This window comes from Heptranchias perlo, unplaced genomic scaffold (assembly GCF_035084215.1).
Source record: "Heptranchias perlo isolate sHepPer1 unplaced genomic scaffold, sHepPer1.hap1 HAP1_SCAFFOLD_55, whole genome shotgun sequence".
NCBI classification, from domain to species: domain Eukaryota; kingdom Metazoa; phylum Chordata; class Chondrichthyes; order Hexanchiformes; family Hexanchidae; genus Heptranchias; species Heptranchias perlo.
In genome coordinates, this window is record NW_027139570.1 from 4,832,898 (window position 1) to 4,855,791 (window position 22,894).

Below are 22,894 nucleotides of genomic sequence, written 5' to 3' on the forward strand. Positions count from 1 at the left end.
TGTCCCACTGCATCCCAGACTGAGCCCCACCCTGCGCCCTTCCTGTCTGTACATTGACCCAGTGTCCCACTGCAGCCCAGACTGAGCCCCACCCTGGGCCCTTCCTGTCTGTACATTGACCCAGTGTCCCACTGCAGCCCAGACTGTGCCCCACCCTGAGCCCTTCATGTCTGTCCATTGACCCTGTGTCCCACTGCAGCCCAGACTGAGCCCCACCCTGGGCCCTTCCTGTCTGTACATTGACCTAGTGCGCCACTGCAGCCCAGACTGAGCCCCACCCTGGGCCCTTCCTGTCTGTACATTGACCCAGTGTCCAACTGCAGCCCAGACTGAGCCCCACCCTGGGCCCTTCCTGTCTGTACATTGACCCAGTGTCCAACTACAGCCCAGACTGAGCCCCACCCTGGGCCCTTCCTGTCTGTACATTGATCCAGTGTCCCACTGCAGCCCAGACTGAGCCCCACCCTGGGCCCTTCCTGTCTGTACATTGATCCAGTGTCCCACTGCAGCCCAGACTGAGCCCCACCCTGGGCCCTTCCTGTCTGTACATTGACCCAGTGTCCCACTGCAACCCTGACTGAGCCCCACCCTGGGCCCTTCCTGTCTGTACATTGAACCAGTGTCCCACAACAGCCCAGACTGAGCCCCACCCTGGGCCCTTCCTGTCTGTACATTGACCCAGTGTCCCACTGCAGCCCAGACTGAGCCCCACCCTGGGCCCTTCCTGTCTGTACATTGACCCAGTGTCCCACTGCAGCCCAGACTGAGCCCCACCCTGGGCCCTTCCTGTCTGTACATTGACCCAGTGTCCCACTGCAGCCCAGACTGAGCCCCACCCTGGGCCCTTCCTGTCTGTACATTGACCCAGTGTCCCACTGCATCCCTGACTGAGCCCCACCCTAGGCCCTTCCTGTCTGTACATTGACCCAGTGTCCCACTGCAGCCCAGACTGAGCCCCACCCTGGGCCCTTCCTGTCTGTACATTGACCCAGTGTCCCACTGCAGCCCAGACTGAGCCCCACTCTGGGCCCTTCCTGTCTGTACATTGACCCAGTGTCCCACTGCAGCCCAGACTGACCCCCACCCTGGGCCCTTCCTGTCTGTACATTGACCCAGTGTCTCACTGCAGCCCAGACTGAGCCCCACCCTGGGCCCTTCCTGTCTGTACGTTGACCCAGTGCCCCACTGCAGCCCAGACTGAGCCCCACCCTGGGCCCTTCCTGTCTGTGCATTGACCCAGTGCCCCATTGGGGACCATCCAGCCCCGGATATCCGGCAGAATCAGCGCTGGGGGACCGGGTGACTGAGTCTCGTGACCCTGTCGCGGGGCCTCTGACGTCACAATGGGAGACGACGCTCGCTCAGCTCGAGCTGGAAACCGTTAAAGGGCCGTTCGGATTTGAACCTGGAGCGCGGCCGGTTAAAGGGGAGGGACAGAGAATCGGCCAAAAATGTTCATATAATGAGACCAGGAATGGTTATAAATTGAAATGTTCATATAATGAGACCAGGAATGGTTATAAATTGAAATGTTCATATAATGAGACCGGGAATGGTTATAAATTGAAATGTTCATAAAATGAGACCAGGAATGGTTATAAATTGAAATGTTCATATAATGAGACCAGGAATGGTTATAAATTGAAATGTTCATATAATGAGACCAGGAATGGTTATAAATTGAAATGTTCATATAATGAGACCAGGAATGGTTATAAATTGAAATGTTCATATAATGAGACCAGGAATGGTTATAAATTGAAATGTTCATATAATGAGACCAGGAATGGTTATAAATTGAAATGTTCATATAATGAGACCAGGAATGGTTATAAATTGAAATGTTCATGTAATGAGACCAGGAATGGTTATAAATTGAAATGTTCATATCATTGGACCAGGAATGGTTATAAATTGAAATGTTCATATCATTGGACCAGGAATGGTTATAAATTGAAATGTTCACATTTCCACACTCAGTCCGGGTCTGGATTCCCGCAGTGACTCCAGGTATCTCTTTCCGTTTGGACTGAACTGATTCCCCCTCAGACTGAAACAGATTAAAGATTAAACAGGAAATAAACAGATTGAACAACAGTGTAAATAACAGGGAGAATGGGGTTAATATTTCAGTAACAATTACAGACAAATATTACCCATAAAAGGGACTGAATCCCATTGATATTTTATTTATTACATTAAACATTAACACAAACACTCACCCGATCCGCTCCAGACTCCTGCGGGTCAGTATGAGGGAGCGGAGAGCGGGGACAGATCGGTCTGTGAAGGAGTTTGTTCCCAGGTTCAGAACCGTCAGTGACCGGTTTGAACTGAGAGCGGAGACGAGATCCTCGGTACAAGAATCTGTGAGACCGACACCATCCAGACTGGGGATCAGAGAGAGAGAAATAACAGGAATCAGGGTAAATCCCCAGTGTTTCTTTGTATTATTATTACTTATACTGACATTATTGTACCGTGTTCAGCATCCAGTTATTATAAACACAATTTCACACAGTCTGATACTTACCGTAGTGTCTGTATTTTACAGTCCGGGTTCCTCAGAGCCGCAGACAGTAGTTTCACTCCTGAATCTCCCAGTTTATTACTGCTGAGGTTCAGAGCCATCAGTGACCGGTTTGCACTGAGAGCGGAGACGAGATCCTCGGTACAAGAATCTGTGAGATCGTTAGCCCATAACCTGGAGATCAGAGAGAGAGAGAGAGAGAGAGAGACACAGAGACGAGCAGGGATAACAGGAATCAGAGTAAATCCCCAGTATTTATTTGTATTATTATTACGTATACTGACATTAATGTACAGTGCGAGATATCCAGTTATTATAAACACAATCTCACACAGTCTGATACTTACCGCAGTGTCTGTATTTTACAGTCCGGGTTCCTCAGAGCCGCAGACAGTAGTTTCACTCCTGAATCTCCCAGTTCATTTCTCCCCAGTCTGAACACAAATAGACAGAGAGTGAGAAACAAACTGAATCCAATCCCCGATCTGATACAATTTCTCTCTGATATTACAGGAAACATTGAAAAAACTTCAGGAAATTAATAACCAGATTTCCCTGTCACTGACAATGAATCTCTCTCTGTCCAACACCCCATAGTTTCAGGGACTGTCAGTAAATGTATTTATTAAATAAATTGCTGTCTGTGTGAAGCCTTTAAATGTCCCTCAGTCCGATCTCATTCCCTGATGATCAGAATGACCCTCCTGGAGGGAATTGACCGGCCCAGTCATGTTTGGGGAAACTTGCCTCGTTTCTGCTGCTTCTTAAATGCCAGATTTTATGGGAGTGGGGCGATTTTCCCCGAATTAATGATCTGGCAGTGATTTCCTGTACTTTATGCAGTATTATATTAATCTGTATAATATCTGGGTGTGAGTTATTTTGTGAAACGGCGCTAACGGCTGCTGTAAAATCCGTCCCACAGGAATTTATGTAACAAGGAGAGTTTATTCTGTCCTGTTCCAAGTTTTAAATGTGCCTGTGCTCCGAATTTATAGGGGAGGGGAGTCTCTCACTTTATTCCCATTAAACTGGCTCTATATTTATTTCAGGTGTAACGGGCCCGACAGTTTTCGGGGAATTTTCTGAAGTTCCCTCCCCGAGCAGGGCCTCACACACAGGGAGCAGATTATGGGACATTCCAGGGTTCACTGCCCCCTGATTAACCCAGGAGCCTCCCGCTGTGTGTGAGGCCCCACCGCTGGCTGGTGTGTCTGTATTCCTGGACAAATACCCCACAACCCGTTAGATTTGAACATTTTTACCGGCAAACTTTAGCTCGCAAATCCCACTGAGGTGTCGGCCTGGATTAATGAGCGAGGGGCCTGAATCCACGACCTTCTGACTCAGAGGCACGAGTGCTGCCAGCTGGGTGAAGAGATGGTGGATGTATTGGAGAGTGTGAAGGGCTGTGTCATTGATGAGTTAAGATAACGGACCGATATCCTGCGGGGAAAGCTCAGCTCACCCACTGGCGGTTGACTGCCCGAAATCTGTGTTTTGTTCTTTGTTACTGAATGTTTGGTGTTTCTGCTTCCCTCTCCAACACACGTTGACAGTCCGGTGACTGTCACTTGCCCCCACACCTCGGTAAGAGGGTGGGATGCTCCGTCACACAGACTGCTGCAGTTAGTGTCGGTCTGTGTAAGTAACAGTGAGAAGGAGTCTCTTCAATGGACGTATCTCAGGCAGTGAGAAAAACAGCAATAAATATCATCTATTGCAATTAAATTATCAGACTCTTTCAGTGGACCTGTATTTACTGATCCGATAAAGACTGCAAAATCCCGACTTGTTCACAAGGAACCATTTTGGATTCTCCAATCCTTAGGGAATTACTAATGGATCCTCGTATCATTTGTCATATTTGTGTTAAATCTTCTTCTCTCTGGTTTAACTGAACAGTTTGTTTCCCTTCATTACGGAGCAACAATACAATCCGTGACTGTTCTACAATTGGACTAACAGTTAGAGACAAATAAACAGTTACCTCAACACCTGGCATTTGTGCAGTGCGGGTCCCAGCCGCTGGAGTCCTTCACACTGAATGTAGCAGTTCTCCAGATCGAGGTGTTTTATTGTATCACAGAGTCCAATGACATGAGACAGCACCGCACAGTCAATCGGTGTCAGTCGCAATGCTCGCCGTGAATCCAGGTGTCCAAATTTAAGTATGTCCACAGATCCCACTGTGACCCGAACAAGTATTTTATTCTGAGACTCAAACAGGTAGTGGAATGTGTTCAGGAGGTTCCTTTTACCAGTTTCACTCTCTATGTTTCCAATCTCTCCTTCAACCTTCTCCTTCACCCAGTCAATCACTCCGCAGATAGTTTGATGAAGAAATGGACCCAGAAACTCCACCAGGGGCCGAGCTGACTGTGAGGAGGAGAGACCAACAACAAAACGGAGAAATATCTCAAATCGCCCATCTTCCTTGCTGTGGGCTTCACTGAGGAGTTTCCGGATGTCCCCTGGATCTGCAGTCAGGAATTGTGCGAGTGCAGCTACAAACTCTTGGATGGTGAGGTGCGGGAATGTGTAAACCACACTCTGGGCAGAATCATCTCTCTCCAAAAGTTCCATCATGAACCCAGACAGGAACTGGGAAGGTTGCAGATTGTACTTGATCAAATCTCCATTTCTAAACACAATCTTCTTTTCGGAGACTCCAGTGAAAGCCATCTCACCGATCTTCAGTAATACATCACGGGGGGATTCAATCTCTCGGCCATGGTTTTTCAGAATGTTGTAAATATAGTTGGAATATAGTTGGGTGATGGTCTTGGGAACACGCTGCTGTTTCCTGTCTCTTTGTGTGAAGAAGGGACCCAGAGACAGACCGAGGATCCAGCAGTAGGAAGGGTTGTAACACATGGTGTACAGGATCTCGTTCTCCTCCACATGTTTGAAAACAGCTGCTGCCACCGACTGATCTTCAAAAAACTTGTTGAAATATTCCTTCCGTTCTTCACCAACAAATCCCAGGATTTCAGCCCAGACACTGATCTCAGCCTTTTTCAATAAATGTAATGCAGTGGGGCGGCTGGTCACCAGCACTGAACATCCCGGGAGCAGCTTGTGCTGTATTAAACTGTACACAATGTCAGACACTTCACACCAGTCTTCAGGATCTGTGCAGATGTAATCAGCCTCTGTATTGATCCGATTGTTATCAAAATCGATACTGTCCTTGAATTCATCTAAACCATCGAATATAAACAGTAATCCCTCTGGGTTCTTCCAGAGCTCTCCCAGAATATTCCCAAAGTAAGGATACAGATCCAGTATCAGATTCCTCAGGTTTATTCTACAGTTAATAGCGTTCAAATCCCGGAATTTAAAACTGAAAACAAATTGAAAGTGTGGGTATATTTTCCCAGTCGCCCAGTCATAAACAATCTTTTGTACCATTGTTGTTTTTCCAATCCCCGCGACTCCGCTCACTGCTGCTGAACTCCCAGATTTGGATTTTCTCCTGGTAAAACAGCTGTGGAACAATTGATCAGTTCGGATTTTTTCCAGTTCTCTCCGGAGATGTTTCTTTCTCCACTCTTCATGGTCTCGGCCTCTTGCCAGCAGTTCATGTTCTACAAGTGTCCGATCTCGAACAGTAGAAATGACCGTTAGCTCAGTGTATAGATTGACCAGCTGGAAAATCTTAACCTTCTCCCTTATTAGGATCGTGTTCACTATCAGTGTTTCAGTTTGGACCCGGAGTGTTTCCTTGTGTTTCTGTTGAACATCTTCAATTAGAACAGACAGAAAGTGGTTCTCAATGTTAGTTGTATTGATATAAAACCAAATTCTCAATATCACTTTACTATTCAGTAAAATGCTCCGAGATTGAATTCACAGCTTCAATAGAGGTGCGAGCAGGAAATTAAACTGAGTTACTGAAAACCTCGCTTGAAAGTGAATAATGGCTGAGAGAAGTTTCAAATCCTCACTTGCTTCCAATTTTTACTGAACATGGAGATTTCTATCAAGGTGATATTTTCCCTCTGATGATTAATACTATCAGCCCTGTCCTGTACCATGGACATCTCATTACAAATCCAAACGTGATTCTGGTATACGAAACTAGTGGCTCCAGTGGAATAATTTATGAAACCGTCAGTGGTGCTGACCTTTTGCGGAAATGGAAAATAGGTTATTGTGTGCATTGGGAGAGGGACAGACTGTGAATGAACAGATATTCCACTGTTATTGTATCAGACCTCGGGCAGGTTATCTGGGATATTGTGGGCACTGGGAGAGGGGCAGACTGTGAATGGACAGAAGTTCCACTGTTGTTGTATCAGACCTCGGGCAGGTTATCTGGGATATTGTGAGCACTGGGAGAGGGAGAGACTGTGAATGGACAGAAGTCCCACTGTTATTGTGTCAGAACTCGGGCAGGTTATCTGGGGCATTACGTACATTTCTGTATTCACCTGTTCACAGGTAACGATTACTGCCATTCTGAAGGTACAGAGGGGAATCAGAATGATGATGGAAGGTACTCGGACTTTAGGTTGAGGGAATGGTGAGAGGGTTTGGTGTATTTTGTTTGTGCAAGCGAATTTGGGATTGAAATGTTTCAATGGAATTCACACCATTATTAAGAACATAAGAAATAGAAGAAAGAGTAGACCATACGGCCTCTCGAACCCGTGCCACCATTCATTAATGTCATGGCTGATATATCTCAAATCCACATGCCCACCCTGTCCACTTATACATTGATTCCCTTCGTGTCCAAAAATCTATCGATCTGATTCTTGAATATACTCATCGGAAACAGGAAACAGGCTCACAATCAACAAAATAATGAATAATGGAGAAGGGAAGTCAGGGTAATTTTCTCACCCAAAGGGCCCGAGAGCCTGGGAAGGACACTAAAAGGGCAGTGTAAGTGGGGTCAAGAGATAATTGAACGTGTTTCTGTGGATGCACTGAGAGGAGGGGTAGGTGGGATCATATCTCTAACAGGGATAGGCTTATTTAGAAACAGGAAAAGGTCATTTGGTCCAATCATTCTTCTGTTATATTGTGTTTCAGAATTTGCGAACAATTTTTCAGTCGTTTTACACCTACATCGAATGTGTTTTTATAACAGTCCTGTCATATCACCGATTAGAATTAATAATACAACGACTGCCCACATCACTCAGTGTAATGTTAGAGCAGAAAACAGTCACAGTTCATTTCAACTGTTCTCCCAATAATTATACTCCTTTGTTTCATATTGGTCTGAATTTCCGATAATGCAGGTTTGAGAAATTACATTGGGTCTAAAAAGACCCGTTAGTTAAAGGACTTTTCTTTGAGTGGAATAAGATTCTCTCTTTCACTGCCATTCGGAAGCCAGCCCACAACTTCCGAATTACCCTGAACATTGTCTTTCCCTCACATTTCTGCACGGATTAATGATCTATTGTGTGAACATCTGTACATCTTCTCAGATCAGATCGAACACATTGACGTCTCGTTCTGTGCTGTGAAATGATAACATTTTTTAATATTTCGCATTTCTCCACCTCGTTCCCTACAGGAGATTGTGAGCAGATTTCTGGGGGCGCAGGTAAACCGTGACGTCTGGCTGAAAGCACTGTTCATTAATTGTGAGCCCAGAGCATCCTTGGGGCACATTGGTGTTGTGTATATGATTCACAGTGTATCAGGATCCTGCCAGGTGTGTATGGGGATTCACAATATATCCGGATCCTGCCAGGTGTGTATGGGGATTCACAGTGTAATGGATCCTGCCAGGTGTGTATGGGGATTCACAATATATCAGGATTCTGCCAGTTGTGTATGGGGATTCACAGTGTATCAGGATCCTGCCAGGTGTGTATGGGGATTCACAATATATCAGGATTCTGCCAGTTGTGTATGGGGATTCACAGTGTATCAGGATCCTGCCAGGTGTGTATGGGGATTCACAGTGTATTAGGATTCTGCCAAGTGTGTTCGAGGATTTAACAAGTGTTAGTGAACAGCAGCTGGATTATGTGAAATATTGCAACCTCCGCATATTTACAGGATATATAAAAAATCTTGTTAAGTGTAGCTTGAATCTGTGCAGAATAGTTGAGGATTGCTGACAAATCCAAACGACGTTCATTTCTGTTCCCTGCACCCTTTGAATTCCTGATTCCCAGATTCTGAATATTTCTGAACTGAAGTCTACAGTCAAACATTCTGATTCTCAGAAGTGAAATAACCAGTTTGAAATCCCCATTTCATCACTTACCTTTCAGCTGACTGGGTATTTCAGATAAACCTCGTCCGATGTTCATGTAAACAAATGGATCAGGACCTGTTTAAATCAATGAGCTTTCATGAAATCAGATCTGTGTAATATTAAAGTAAATTCTGCAGTGTTTCAATCTGAAATTGAATTCAGTGTGTGATTTTACCGTACCAAGTTCCTGTATCTCTTTCAGTATTTTGTCCAACTTTGGTACCACATGGTGCATTTTCACAAAGGATTCCCACATCACCCTTCGGGCCCGAGAGCCTTTCTCCATCACCAGATTTAGGACAAGTTTGGAACTGTCCGCCCTGTTTCCCTTCTCCACGAGATCAACGATTTTCTGTGAAGAATAATAATGAATATACTGGTCTCTCCTTTTCCCAGTCCCACTTAAACTGATTCCCTTTTGTTTTCAGTCCACACAAGAGTTATACCCGAACCGTTCCCCTGCCCTTTGTACAGACACCGACCGATCCACTGGGTATTTTCACCTCTTCGTATCAGTGTTTCAGATTCACTGTATTTTCAATTTGATCCATTTCTTTCCTATTTGGCCTGTTTCTCTTCTGTAACATTCTATGATTCTAAGATCTGACATCTTGTTAGTTCTGTGATGTTTAAATAATCCAAACTCATTCTGTGTCCCTCCCACTTACCCGATGTTCCTGCCCACTGAAATGCCTCTCGTATGTTAACAATGAGCTGACTCCGTCCACCACTTCTTCAATCGCCTGTTCTAGTCTGTCCCGGTAGAATTTCGTCAACTGGAACAGTTGGTAATCGTCGCACTTTGTCAGGAACTCAGTGATTGCAGCGTTCGGATCTGTGAACAAAAATGGAGAAAACTAAACACATTATCGACTTTCTATCCGTGCGGTTACATTTTCTCTAATAACAAACGGCTGAAGCCTCCTTTGAGCCACATTATCAAACACCTTCTGAAAACCCATATACACCGCATGTGCTACATCCCATCGATCTATATAGTCACCTCTCAAAAAAGCTGTATCAAATTTGCCAAATACGACTTGTCTGCCGCGAATCAGTTCCAGCCTCCCCTGATCATCCCCTGTATCTCTAAATGTTCACTAATTCGACCTGGAATTATAGATTCGAGGAGATTGCCCACAGCTGACGGAGACTGATTGGTCTCCAGTTACCCGTTGACCCTCTCTCCCTATTTTACCAGAGACATTACTTGGGCTCCTTCAGTCCACCTGGATATTTTTGATAACAATCGAAGATTGAGAAATTGTGGTCAGAGTCCCTCCTATCTCCTCTCTGACTTCCTTTAACAGCCTCGGGTGTGTTATCTCTGGGCCCAGTGATTTATCCACCTCGGCGATGTTTCTCAGATCCAAATCCTTCTCTACAGTTATCACTAACTATGGTCCCGCATTCGCCTCTAGTGCACCAACATTTTCTCTTCCATCATCATTTTTTAGAAACTAAAGAAATGTTTTGTATCACTCGAAAACTTCATCCACAACTAGTTTCCCCCAGTTCCCCCTCTATCTCACCTCCACTGATTGCTGGTCTGCAAAACCCACTGGGAATTGTGCTATTTCCCTTTCTTTTGCTTAAATGTGTACATATGGATTCTATCTTCACACAGCTCCCTGGAACATCCTTCTCACTCTTTTCCTCCAAGAGTCTCTTTAAAACTAACTCTTTGAACAAGCTTTTGGTTAGCAATCCTAATATCTCATTATTTGATTCGGTGTCAAATTGTGTTTGATAATCGCTCCTGTCACGCACCCTGGTCGTTTGACTATATTAAAGGCGCTATTAATGCAAGTTATTATTGTTCCAGATCTGTCATAGAACCTTTATTAATACTGGCGTCCAGAACTATTTTTCTCTCCCCTCAAAATGTTATAACCAAGAACATTTCGCTCTGAGCCCTGTGTAAAGTCAGGCCCTGTCTTAAAGATACTCGATCACATCTCTCATGACCCTAACTTTCCGAATCTGTTTGGAATGATTTGTGGATTCACAGACATAACACACAATCCGAACTCCGAATTTTTCGAATAATGTTCCGTTTTCGTTCCTTCGTTTTTTTAATATCAAGTGACTTTATCTCTCAATACTTCAAAATCAACTTCCTTTTTACCGACTAATAGCTTTTCATTATTTCATAAATCTTCCGTTCCTCCTTCAACAGTTTTATTAATTCCACTTTCCAGCCTCAGATCCGGACTATTCCAAACCTCCAGTCATATCAGCTGATGCCACCCTACTGCTCCATTCACCCAGTCTGTAAAACCATTGTTGGTCAGTTCAGACCGTGACCGTACCTTCCCTTCTCCCTGAACTCACTCTCGTCCCCAAGACGGTGAACCCTTCACTCCTGCTCCATTCAAACAGTCTGTAAAACCATTGTTGGTCGGTTCAGACCGTGACCTTCCCTTCCCTTCTCCCTGAACTCACTCTAGTCCCCAAGACCGTGAACCCTTCCCTCCTGCACCATTCACCCAGTCTGTAAAACCATTGTTGGTCGGTTCAGAACGTGACCGTCCCTTCCCTTCTCGCTGAACTCATTCTGGTCCCCAAGACCGTTAACCCTTCCCTCCTGCTCCAGCCTTGCAGCCACACATTGACCTGCCTCATATTTCCCTCCTTAAGCGGCCCAGTGCAAATCAATCCGGAGATCACCATCTGGTGGCCTTGTTTTATATTCTTGAGCCTCAGTCTTAATATTCCCTCTGTAAACGTATCAGTGTTATTGGTTCTGACCATGGCAATTCTCTTCTCTCCTTTCCTTCCCAGAGATGGTCCCACCTGTTCCAGGATGTTCTTCCCCCTGGCATCAGGAAGGCAACTTACCATTCGGGACCTGGTCAGGGCTGCAGAAGAGACTGCCTGTTCCCTGACAATAGGATCTCCCACCACTATCACTGTACTGTTTCTGTGCCCCACCTGCCTCTCACCCCCGCCCCACTCGGGGTGTCCCCCTGCTCCCCGGTCTCTCACTGTTACTCAGGAAGACCATCGTCTGAGACACTGTCTCTATCTACCTTACAGTCCCCAACACCAGGTATCTATTGGACAGTTCGAGTACTCAGCAGATCCCTCCAACTGTGACTGCACTGTCCCTCTAGATGGTCACTCTCTTCCCTCTACCTACACAGTATCTGTGCTGTTACCTCTTCCTGTGTGAGCTGCAGGTTCTTGCTCGTGATCTGAACCGTTTGTCAGGACATAAAATCAATTTTGATGAATTTGCTGAACCTACCTGAGTCCATTCTCATTTTTTTTGAAGATGTGGGACATTCTCCCTTGTTTGGACCTTCAGCCATGGTGGTGACAGATGTTCCCAGATTCTGATGCTCTGTAATAAACATAATATTAATAGGAGGTTAGACAGAAATATTAATGAGAGTAGGAGAACGTTGCCTTTTCAAACATGTTACAAATTCCCTCCTCCCCCATCAGTGCCAGAGCCGTTAGCTCTGGGATCGATCATTTCCCGATTGTTATGATCAACGCTCCACATCAGCTGTGACACAGACAGCTGCCCAGTGAAACCATTGAGTCCCGCTGATCTCCACAAACCAGTTGCCGTCGGCCGAGACTCTGCACTGGGAGCGCCCATTGGTCAGCTTTGCTCACACAATGCAGGCCAGAACCAGCCTTATTCCTGAGGTAATGAATATTCTGGAAGTAAAGATGGAGCAGGGTGAGCATTGATGATTTAAATGACTCTTTACTCGATTTTACATTCTGATGCTATTGTATTATTTTATTCATTATGTTTGTGATTTGTTGAGAATTGATATTAAATCCTGGTACTTCATGAATATATCTATCCACATACACAATATATATCTGGGTGTGATTCCACTGGTCTCTATGGTCAATGGGATTGTCTATGATTTCATAGAGATGTGTCCTGTTTGGTGCTTCTATTAGATTATATTTACCGCATCCCTCATGGTACCAGCACCTGACTAATGAGCACAGTAGCGGGTGAGGAGATTTACCACTGTTCTAATATTAACACTAATGAGCACTGTAGGAGGTGAGGAGATTTACCACTGTACTAATATTAACACTAATGAGCACTGTAGGAGGTGAGGAGATTTACCACTGTTCTAATATTAACACTAATGAGCACTGTAGGAGGTGAGGAGATTTACCACTGTTCTAATATTAACACTAATGAGCACTGTAGGAGGTGAGGAGATTTACCACTGTACTAATATTAACACTAATGAGCACTGTAGGAGGTGAGGAGATTTACCACTGTTCTAATATTAACACTAATGAGCACTGTAGGAGGTGAGGAGATTTACCACTGTTCCAATATTAACACTAATGAGCACTGTAGGAGGTGAGGAGATTTACCACTGTTCTAATATTAACACTAATGAGCACCGTATGAGGTGAGGAGGTTTACCACTGTACTAATATTAACACTAATGAGCACTGTAGGAGGTGAGGAGATTTACCACTGTACTAATATTAACACTAATGAGCACCGTATGAGGTGAGGAGGTTTACCACGGTTCTAATAATAACGCTAATGTCTAATGTTATAAATCGTGTAACTTTAAACATTCAAATGAATCACAGTATTTATTGTGGAATGTCGCCTGGGGCCGTACAATGTCAATAAACACCATAAATATTCAATGGTAGATTTGACTGCTGTTATACAATCACCTGTGTGCGTGTCGCTGTGGTACGTGTATCTCACGAACTTGTATCCAATCAAATTACCATTCCGTGTCCTTTCCTTTCCCCACTGTGGAAATGTAAAAGTGATTATTTCTCGGATCAGTAATTTATCCAAACTATAGTTGAAGTTATTCTGCGGCATTAATTTCCAAATCATTTTATCACCAATTTATATTGAAATGACAATCATTTAATTCAACTGAAAATATGAAATCCAGAAATAGATTTACTGATGGGAAATAACATTATGTGAAACCCAGCATCCAGTTCAGAATTATAAGATGATTTATTTCGATAGTTGGATATGAAATATATTTGAATTCGGAAAAACTCTATGGTACTACCTTAACATATCGATATTCCTGGGGCCATAAAGGTGGGTTCTTTCCGAGTTGGTGATGGAGGCGGGGAGACACTGTATATCTGCTGGGCTCTGCCTCAGACTGGAGTCACCTCTTAGATCAAAACTCTTTATTCTAAAACAGACACAAGATTCATTTGTGACTGTGTTTTGAGACAGAAATTGATCTCACTTCACATTTCAATGCGCGGCCTCATGCTCGATAATTGAACTCGGTGATCAGACTCTCCCAGTCTCATTCTCACCATCTGTGGACTGTCTACAGGATCAGTGTTTATCTGAGGAAATGGGACTTTCTCTTACTTATCTCCCCAGTCGATCCATGGAAGCTCTTTGAATCGGAAGGGTTCTCACTGGTTGCTGCTCTCACAATCCTGTGCTGATTCACCTGCTGTTGTTCCTCAGTCTACAATCCCTGTTTACTTCCAACTGTGGACTTTTCTCAATCACTCCGTCATTCACCAGGAGATCTAATTATGTCAGGGCAGAAAATGAGACCAATATTGAAGGTGTGAAATAGAATGTAATATACACTTTTCCTCTAATGTTTAATTATAATACAAGGAATTGAAACTTAAACAATTGAATAACAAATATTTGATTGAATGAACAAACTGTTTGATGAACTCTGTTCCCACATTCCATGTCTCTTTACCACCCCGACCACAATATGTGACCGTTTCATTCTCCAGCCCCAGTTAGAGGCAATTCCTTCTCCATGTCCCTCCTCTCTTTTTGGGATCATATTTGCTATTTTTGAATTAGTGGCCATTCCTTTACATTTTCTGGCTGAACTCCATCCAGGGAACAAACTTCCAGTTTCCAAGTGTATTTTAGTGACATCATCGACAAACAGGGATAGTTGACGGGACAATATCCTCAGCGATATGGTTCTACCCACAGAAGGCAGCTGTACTGCCCCAACACCGTGACTGGGAAGTGTGACTATTATAGTGAGTTCCCTTCACTGAATATTTACATTACACAACATAACATGGGACTGATTTATCACAGAAAGAAGAGATTTCCCTTGCTGTGAGTGTTACTGTTTAGTGTGGACACTCCGATCAGTACCTTTCAGCCAACGTCCCAGACTCTTCCATCACCATCCCTGGGTATGTCCTGTCCCACTGGCAGGAAAGATCCACCAGAGGTGGCAGTACAGTGATATACAGTCAGGAGGGAGTGGCCCTGGGAGCCCTCAACATTGACTCTGGACCCCATGAAATCTCATGGCATGAGGTCAAACATGGGCAAGTAAACCTCCTGCTGATTACCAACTACCGCCCTTCCTCAACTGATGAATCAGTCCTCCTCCATGTTGAACAGCACTTGGAGGAAGCACTGAGGATAGCAAGGGCACAGAATATACTCTGGGTGGGGGACTTCAATGTCCATCACCAAGAGTGGCTCGGGAGCACTACTACTGACCGAGCTGGCCGAGTCCTTTTTTTTTTATTCGTTCACGGGATGTGGGCGTCGCTGGCAAGGCCGGCATTTATTGCCCATCCCTAATTGCCCTTGAGAAGGTGGTGGTGAGCCGCCTTCTTGAACCGCTGCAGTCCGTGTGGTGACGGTTCTCCCACAGTGCTGTTAGGAAGGGAGTTCCAGGATTTTGACCCAGCGACAATGAAGGAACGGCGATATATTTCCAAGTCGGGACGGTGTGTGACTTGGAGGGGAACGTGCAGGTGGTGTTGTTCCCATGTGCCTGCTGCCCTTGTCCTTCTAGGTGGTAGAGGTCGCGGGTTTGGGAGGTGCTGTCGAAGAAGCCTTGGCGAGTTGCTGCAGTGCATCCTGTGGATGGTGCACACTGCAGCCACAGTGCGCCGGTGGTGAAGGGAGTGAATGTTTAGGGTGGTGGATGGGGTACCAATCAAGCGGGCTGCTTTATCTTGGATGGTGTCGAGCTTCTTGAGTGTTGTTGGAGCTGCAGTCATCCAGGCAAGTGGAGAGTATTCCATCACACTCCTGACTTGTGCCTTGTAGATGGTGGAAAGGCTTTGGGGAGTCAGGAGGTGAGTCACTCGCCGCAGAATACCCAGCCTCTGACCTGCTCTCATAGCCACAGTATTTATATGGCTGGTCCAGTTAAGTTTCTGGTCAATGGTGACCCCCAGGATGTTGATGGTGGGGGATTCGGCGATGGTGATGACGTTGAATGTCAAGGGGAGGTGGTTAGACTCTCTCTTGTTGGAGATGGTCATTGCCTGGCACTTATCTGGCGCGAATGTTACTTGCCACTTATCAGCCCAAGCCTGGATGTTGTCCAGGTCTTGCTGCATGCGGGCTCGGACTGCTTCATTATCTGAGGGGTTGCGAATGGAACTGAACACTGTGCAGTCATCAGCGAACATCCCCATTTCTGACCTTATGATGGAGGGAAGGTCATTGATGAAGCACCTGAAGATGGTTGGGCCTAGGACACTGCCCTGAGGAACTCCTGCAGCAATGTCCTGGGGCTGAGATGCTTGGCCTCCAACAACCACTACCATCTTCCTTTGTGCGAGGTATGACTCCAGCCACTGGAGAGTTTTCCCCCTGATTCCCATTGACTTCAATTTTACTAGGGCTCCTTGGTGCCACACTCGGTCAAATGCTGCCTTGATGTCAAGGGCAGTCACTCTCACCTCACCTCTGGAATTCAGCTCTTTTGTCCATGTTTGGACCAAGGCTGTAATGAGGTCTGGGGCCGAGTGGTCCTGGCGGAACCCAAACTGAGCATCGGTGAGCAGGTTATTGGTGAGTAAGTGCCGCTTGATAGCACTGTCGACGACACCTTCCATCAATTTGCGGATGATTGAGAGTAGACTGATGGGGCGGTAATTGGCCGGATTGGATTTGTCCTGCTTTTTGTGGACAGGACATACCTGGGCAATTTTCCACATTGTCGGGTGGATGCCAGTGTTGTAGCTGTACTGGAACAGCTTGGATAGAGGCGCAGCTAGTTCTGGAGCACAAGTCTTCAGCACTACAGCTGGGATGTTGTCGGGGCCCATAGCCTTTGCTGTATCCAGTGCACTCAGCCGTTTCTTGATATCACGTGGAGTGAATCGAATTGGCCGAAGACTGGCTTCCGTGATGGTGGGGATATCGGGAGGAGGCTGAGATGGATTATCCACTCGGCACTTCTGGCTGAAGATGGTTGCAAATGCTTCAGCCTTGTCTTTTGCACTCACGTGCTGGACTCCGCCATCATTGAGAATGGGGATGTTTGCAGAGCCTCCTCCTCCCGTTAGTTATTGAATTGTCCACCACCATTCACGACTGGATGTGGCAGGACTGCAGAGCTTTGATCTGATCCGTTGGTTGTGGAATCGCTTAGTTCTGTCCATAGCATGTTGCTTCCGCTGTTTAGCATGCATGTAGTCCTGAGTTGTAGCTTCACCAGGTTGACACCTCATTTTTAGGTACGCCTGGTGCTGCTCCTGGCATGCTCTTCTACACTCCTCATTGAACCAGGGTTGATCCCCTGGCTTGTTGGTAATGGTCGAGTGAGGAATATGCCGGGCCATGAGGTTACAGATTGTGCTGGAATACAATTCTGCTGCTGCTGATGGCCCACAGCGCCTCATGGATGCCCAGTTTTGAGCTGCTAGATCTGTTCTGAATCTATCCCATTCAGCACGGTGGTAGTGCCACACAACACGTTGGATGGTGTCCTCAGTGCGAAGACGGGATTTCATCTCCACGAGGACTGTGCGGTGGTCACTCCTACCAATACTGTCATGGACAGATGCATTTGCGACAGGTAGATTGGTGAGGACGAGGTCAAGTAAGTTTTTCCCTCGTGTTGGTTCGCTCACCACCTGCCGCAGGCCCAGTCTAGCAGCTATGTCCTTCAGGACTCGGCCAGCTCGGTCAGTAGTGGTGCTGCCGAGCCACTCTTGGTGATGAACATTGAAGTCCCCCACCCAGAGTACATTTTGTGCCCTTGCTACCCTCAGTGCTTCCTCCAAGTGGTGTTCAATATGGAGGAGGACTGATTCATCAGCTGAGGGAGGACGGTAGGTGGTAATCAGCAGGAGGTTTCCTTGCCCATGTCCTGAAGGACATAGCTGCCTGACTGGGCCTGCGGCAGGTGGTAAGCGAACCAACACGAGGGAAAAACTTACTTGACCTCGTCCTCACCAATCTACCTGTCGCAAATGCATCTGTCCATGACAGTATTGGTAGGAGTGACCACCGCACAGTCCTCGTGGAGACGAAGTCCTGTCTTCGCACTGAGGACACCATCCAACGTGTTGTGTGGCACGACCACCGTGCTAAATGGGATAGATTCAGAACAGATCTAGCAGCTCAAAACTGTGCATCCATGAGGCACTGTGGGCCATCAGCAGCAGCAGAATTGTATTCCAGCACAATCTGAAATCTCATGGCCCTGCATATTCCTCACTCTACCATTATCAACAAGCTAGGGGATCAACCCTGGTTCAATGAGGAGTGTAGAAGAGCATGCCAGGAGCAGCACCAGGCGTGCCTAAAAATGACGTGCCAACCTGGTGAAGCAAAAACTCAGGATTACATTCATGCGAAACAGCGGAAGCAACATTCTATAGACAGAGCTAAGCGATTCCACAAACAACGGATCAGATCAAAGCTCTGCAGTTCTGCCACATCCTGTCGTGAATGGTTGTGGGCAATTGAACAACTAACGAGAGGAGGAGGCTCTGCAAACATCCCCATCCTCAATGATGGCAGAGTCCAGCACGTGAGTGCAAAAGACAAGGCTAAAGCGTTTGCAACCATCTTCAGCCAGAAGTGCCGAGTGGATGATCCATCTCGGCCTCCTCCCGATATCCCCACCATCACAGAAGCCAGTCTTCAGCCAATTCGATTCACTCCACGTGACATCAACAAACAGCTGAGTGCACTGGATGCAGCAAAGGCTATGGGCCCCGACAACATCCCGGCTGTAGTGCTGAAGACTTGTGCTCCAGAACTAGCTGCGCCTCTAGCCAAGCTGCTCCAGTACAGCTACAACACTGGCATCTACCCGACAATGTGGAAAATTGCCCAGGTATGTCCTGGAGTTCCTCAGGGCAGTGTCCTAGGCCCAACCATCTTCAGCTGCTTCATCAATGACCTTCCCTCCATCATAAGGTCCGAAATGTGGATGTTCGCTGATGATTGCACAGTGTTCAGTTCCATTCGCAATCCTTCAGATAATGAAGCAGTCCGAGCCCGCATGCAGCAAGACCTGGACAACATCCAGCCTTGGGCTGATAAGTGGCAAGTAACATTCGCGGCAGACAAGTGCCAGGCAATGACCATCTCCAACAAGAGAGAATCTAACCACCTCCCCTTCACATTCAACGGCATTTCCATCGCCGAATCCCCCACCATCAACATCCTGGGGATCACCATTGACCAGAAACTTAATGGATCAGCCATATAAATACTGTGGCTACAAGAGCAGGTCAGAGGCTGGGTCTTCTGCGGCGAGTGACTCACCTCCTGACTCCCCAAAGCCTTTCCACCATCTACAAGGCACAAGTCAGGAGTGTGATGGAATACTCTCCACTTGCCTGGATGACTGCAGCTCCAACAACACTCAAGAAGCTCGACACCATCCAGGACAAAGCAGCCCGCTTGATTGGCACCCCATCCACCACCCGAAACATTCACTCCCTTCACCACAGGCGCACAGTGGCTGCAGTGTGTACCATCCACAGGCTGCAATGCAGCAACTCGCCAAGGCTTCTTCGACAGCACCTCCCAAACACGCGACCTCTACCACCTAGAAGGACAAAAACAGCAGGTACATGGGAACAACACCACCTGCACGTTCCCCTCCAAGCCACACACCATCCCGACTTGGAAATATATCGCCGTTCCTTCATCATCGCTGGGTCAAAATCCTGGAACTCCCTTCCTAACAGCACTGTGGGAGAACCTTCACCACACGGACTGCAGTGGTTCAAGAGGGCGGCTCACCACCACCTTCTCAAGGGCAATTAGGGATGGGCAATAAATGCCGGCCTCGTCAGCGACGCCCACATCCGATGAACGAATAAAATAAAAGTCCTGTTAACTGCTGTGGACTCTGTTTCGAACCGTTTTGAATTGACAGTTCCTGACTCAGAGGCTGGATGTGTCTCCAGTTAGCTGCAAATTTTAAAGTTCTGGCATGTGGGGATGGGGAAAGAACGTTTGTAACTACAAGTGCGACCTTTCAATAAGAATATTTAACCATCAAATATGTATTAACTGCAATAACAACACCTCAGTGTGGGAATGTGGAGGGAAGGTTGAAGATGTTTTAGAGAACAAGAGAAAATAGAAGCTGTCAGCAATTAACTTGTTTCCATTTTGCTCTAAATGGTCAGTAATGTACACAACTGGACGATAGATTACAACTCATTCTCATGCCTGTCATAAAATATCTCTGATTAGAGTGAATCAGGATCAGGAACTGAATGATTGAAGTGGAATGTGTAAACAAATATGGCCCACTCTTAGTTTTAAGATAAATCAAATCACTGTCTCCAAAAATATCAATTGTTGATGGGGAATTGGAGTTGAAAGATTTATCGGGGACACTCTCCAAACACAATGGATATGTTCGGAGGGCTCATATTTTGGGGAGGTCACTATGTCACCACAGGATGGCAGTGTACAGTGTATAGCACAAGGTGGTGGGGAAGGCATTGTGTCACCACAGGATGGCATTGTACCGTTTCCGACACTATGGGGCGGGGAGGGCACTGTGTCAGCACAGGATGACAGTGTACTTTGTCCGACACAAGGGGTAGGGAGGGCACTGTTTCATCACAGAATGACAATATACTGTGTCTGTTTATGTGAGGGAGCAAGTCGCAGAGTGCATCAGTGAGAGACTGAGTGAGTGTGTTTGCAAGGGAGAAAAAGAGAGAGAGAGAGAGAGAGACAGAGTGCGTCTATATACCTGAATGATTCTGAGCAAGTGTCTGTATATGTGATGGAGGGAGACACACAGTGTATCAGTGAGGGACTGACTGGGTGTGTGTGCGAGATGCAGAGAGATGGAAAGAATGTCTCTCTATATCAGAGTGACTCTGAGTGAGTGTGTGTGAGAGAGAGGGAAAAATATGATGCCTCTGCATATCAGCGAGTGACTCTGAGTATCTGTATGTATTTTGTGTGTTGGGGAGGAGCGGCAGGATGATCAAATCTAACCTGTAACCATAGAGAACTTCTAAAATTCTACACAGACCGGCATTTAACAAGTTAAATTGCCAGAAAACACATGTCCATATCACGCGTTCAATCAGACACAGCAAGTGGTGTCAAAGTGCAGAAACCTCTCACTCATATCGATAAAAAGTTGGAGGAACTGAGTTCCCACAAACTGGAACCGTTCGCTTCTGTCTCTGCAAGATTCAGCATGTTGCTTTTACTTTGTGTCACTCAGGGGCACAAATGTTGAGATCCACTCAGTTCCCCCTTCAGTTTGATTTTTTTTTACCAGAAGGTTTATTCAATCCCACTGTGCTTTGAATAAAGTAGCTCTGGGTTTCAATTCGACCCGAACATTCACCTGAGAATAATGCGGTCACCCGCATTTGGTGTTGATTAATTCTCTGCATAAGGTTTTATCTTTAATTCTGATCACCATCTGGTATCCACCCAGAAACTTGTGTGTGACGAGATCTGCACTTATTGCAGACATGTGTTTCCTTCTATATAATACTGGACTCTTTCTCCTATCCATCACTTTCACACTCTCCTTAACCTTTCCTTAGCTTTAATTCACCCTCCCCCCACTTCCCCACTCACAGACCTTCTCAGTCACTTACCCAATTCATCCATTGAAAAGACTGAAGCGACATGAGATCCGGTCCGCACGGCTCCTGTCCCCAGTGAAGACTCTGATACTCGGGGATCCGGCTGATCTCCCCGCCTTGCTCTCCCTGTCCCCAGTGAAGACTCTGATACTCGGGGATTCGGCTGATCTCCCCGCCTTGCTCTCCCTGTCCCCAGTGAAGACTCTGATACTCGGGGATTCGGATGATCTCCCCGCCTTGCTCTCCCTGTCCCCAGTGAAGACTCTGATACTCGGGGATTCGGCTGATCTCCCCGCCTTGCTCTCCCTGTCCCCAGTGAAGACTCTGATACTCGGGGATTCGGATGATCTCCCCGCCTTGCTCTCCCTGTCCCCAGTCAGGACTCTGATCGTCGGGGATTCGGCTGATCTCCCCGCCTTGCTCTCCCTGTCCCCAGACAGGACTCTGATACTCGGGGATTCCGCTGATCTTCCCGCCTTGCTCTCCCTGTCCCCAGTGAAGACTCTGATACTCGGGGATTCGGCTGATCTCCCCGCCTTGCTCTCCCTGTCCCCAGTGAAGACTCTGATACTCGGGGATTCGGCTGATCTTCACGTCTTCCTCTCCCTGTCCCCAGACAGGACTCTGATACTCGGGGATTCGGCTGATCTTCACGTCTTCCTCTCTCTTGCCCCAGTAAGGACTCTGATATTCGGGGATTCAGCTGATCTTCCCGCCATTCTCTCTCTGTCCCCAGTGAAGACACCGGTACTCGGGGATTCGGCTGTCAACTTCCCGCCTTCCTCTCCGCTCGACACAATCTAGGTGGTGCCCTCCAGGAAGTGTCATCACACATCAACCTCGCTGCCTCCTCTTCCGCTAAATGTTACTGACATATAAAGATCGTGTGGGGCGTTACCCGAAACCTCACGTCTCCTTTACTCTTCCTACCAGCTGATTCACGTGGGTTTGATGCGGGTTCAGTTTTCTATTAAGTGCTCAAATTATGTAAATGCTTCGATTTACAATCCCCCCATTGATTTTAATCAAACAGCACAGATGGAGGCTATTCGGCCCCTGCTATCTGTGCCGGTTCTTTGAAAGAATTATCCATTGAGTCCCACTCCCCTGCACTTTCCCTATGGCCCTGCAAACTTTCGGGGTGAAATATACCAGTTTAGTGACGGGTATCAGGTATTATCATACCCAGTGTTTTCTCAACAATAATTTGCATTTATATATCGCCTTTGAGGTTGAAATAAACACCCAAATCTGCTTTGGACAGGAATAATGAAAAGGTCCTTGAGGTGGAAAAGGAGATTTTAGGAGGGAAG

At 46.5% G+C, this 22,894-nt stretch overlaps 1 protein-coding gene across 2 annotated transcripts; it reads right to left on the reverse strand.

The window, feature by feature from the left end:
- Positions 1-1,771: 1,771 nt before the first annotated feature.
- On the reverse strand, positions 1,772-22,388 carry LOC137315456 (NACHT, LRR and PYD domains-containing protein 3-like). 2 transcript variants are annotated; one of them, XM_067980142.1, is made up of 13 exons: positions 21,594-22,388; positions 14,119-14,285; positions 13,799-13,930; positions 13,440-13,521; positions 12,010-12,105; positions 9,428-9,594; positions 8,940-9,111; positions 8,769-8,834; positions 4,521-6,276; positions 2,878-2,964; positions 2,534-2,704; positions 2,223-2,390; positions 1,772-2,050 (listed from the first exon to the last, which is right to left on the reverse strand). In XM_067980142.1, the coding sequence occupies exons 5-13, from the start codon at positions 12,071-12,073 to the stop codon at positions 1,963-1,965; spliced, it is 2,739 nt and encodes a 912-aa protein (XP_067836243.1). In that variant the 5' UTR covers positions 12,074-12,105; positions 13,440-13,521; positions 13,799-13,930; positions 14,119-14,285; positions 21,594-22,388; the 3' UTR covers positions 1,772-1,962. The 2 variants fall into 2 exon arrangements, with proteins under 2 accessions (XP_067836243.1, XP_067836244.1); XM_067980143.1 differs by lacking the exon at positions 2,223-2,390.
- Between the last annotated feature and the right edge of the window lie 506 nt (positions 22,389-22,894).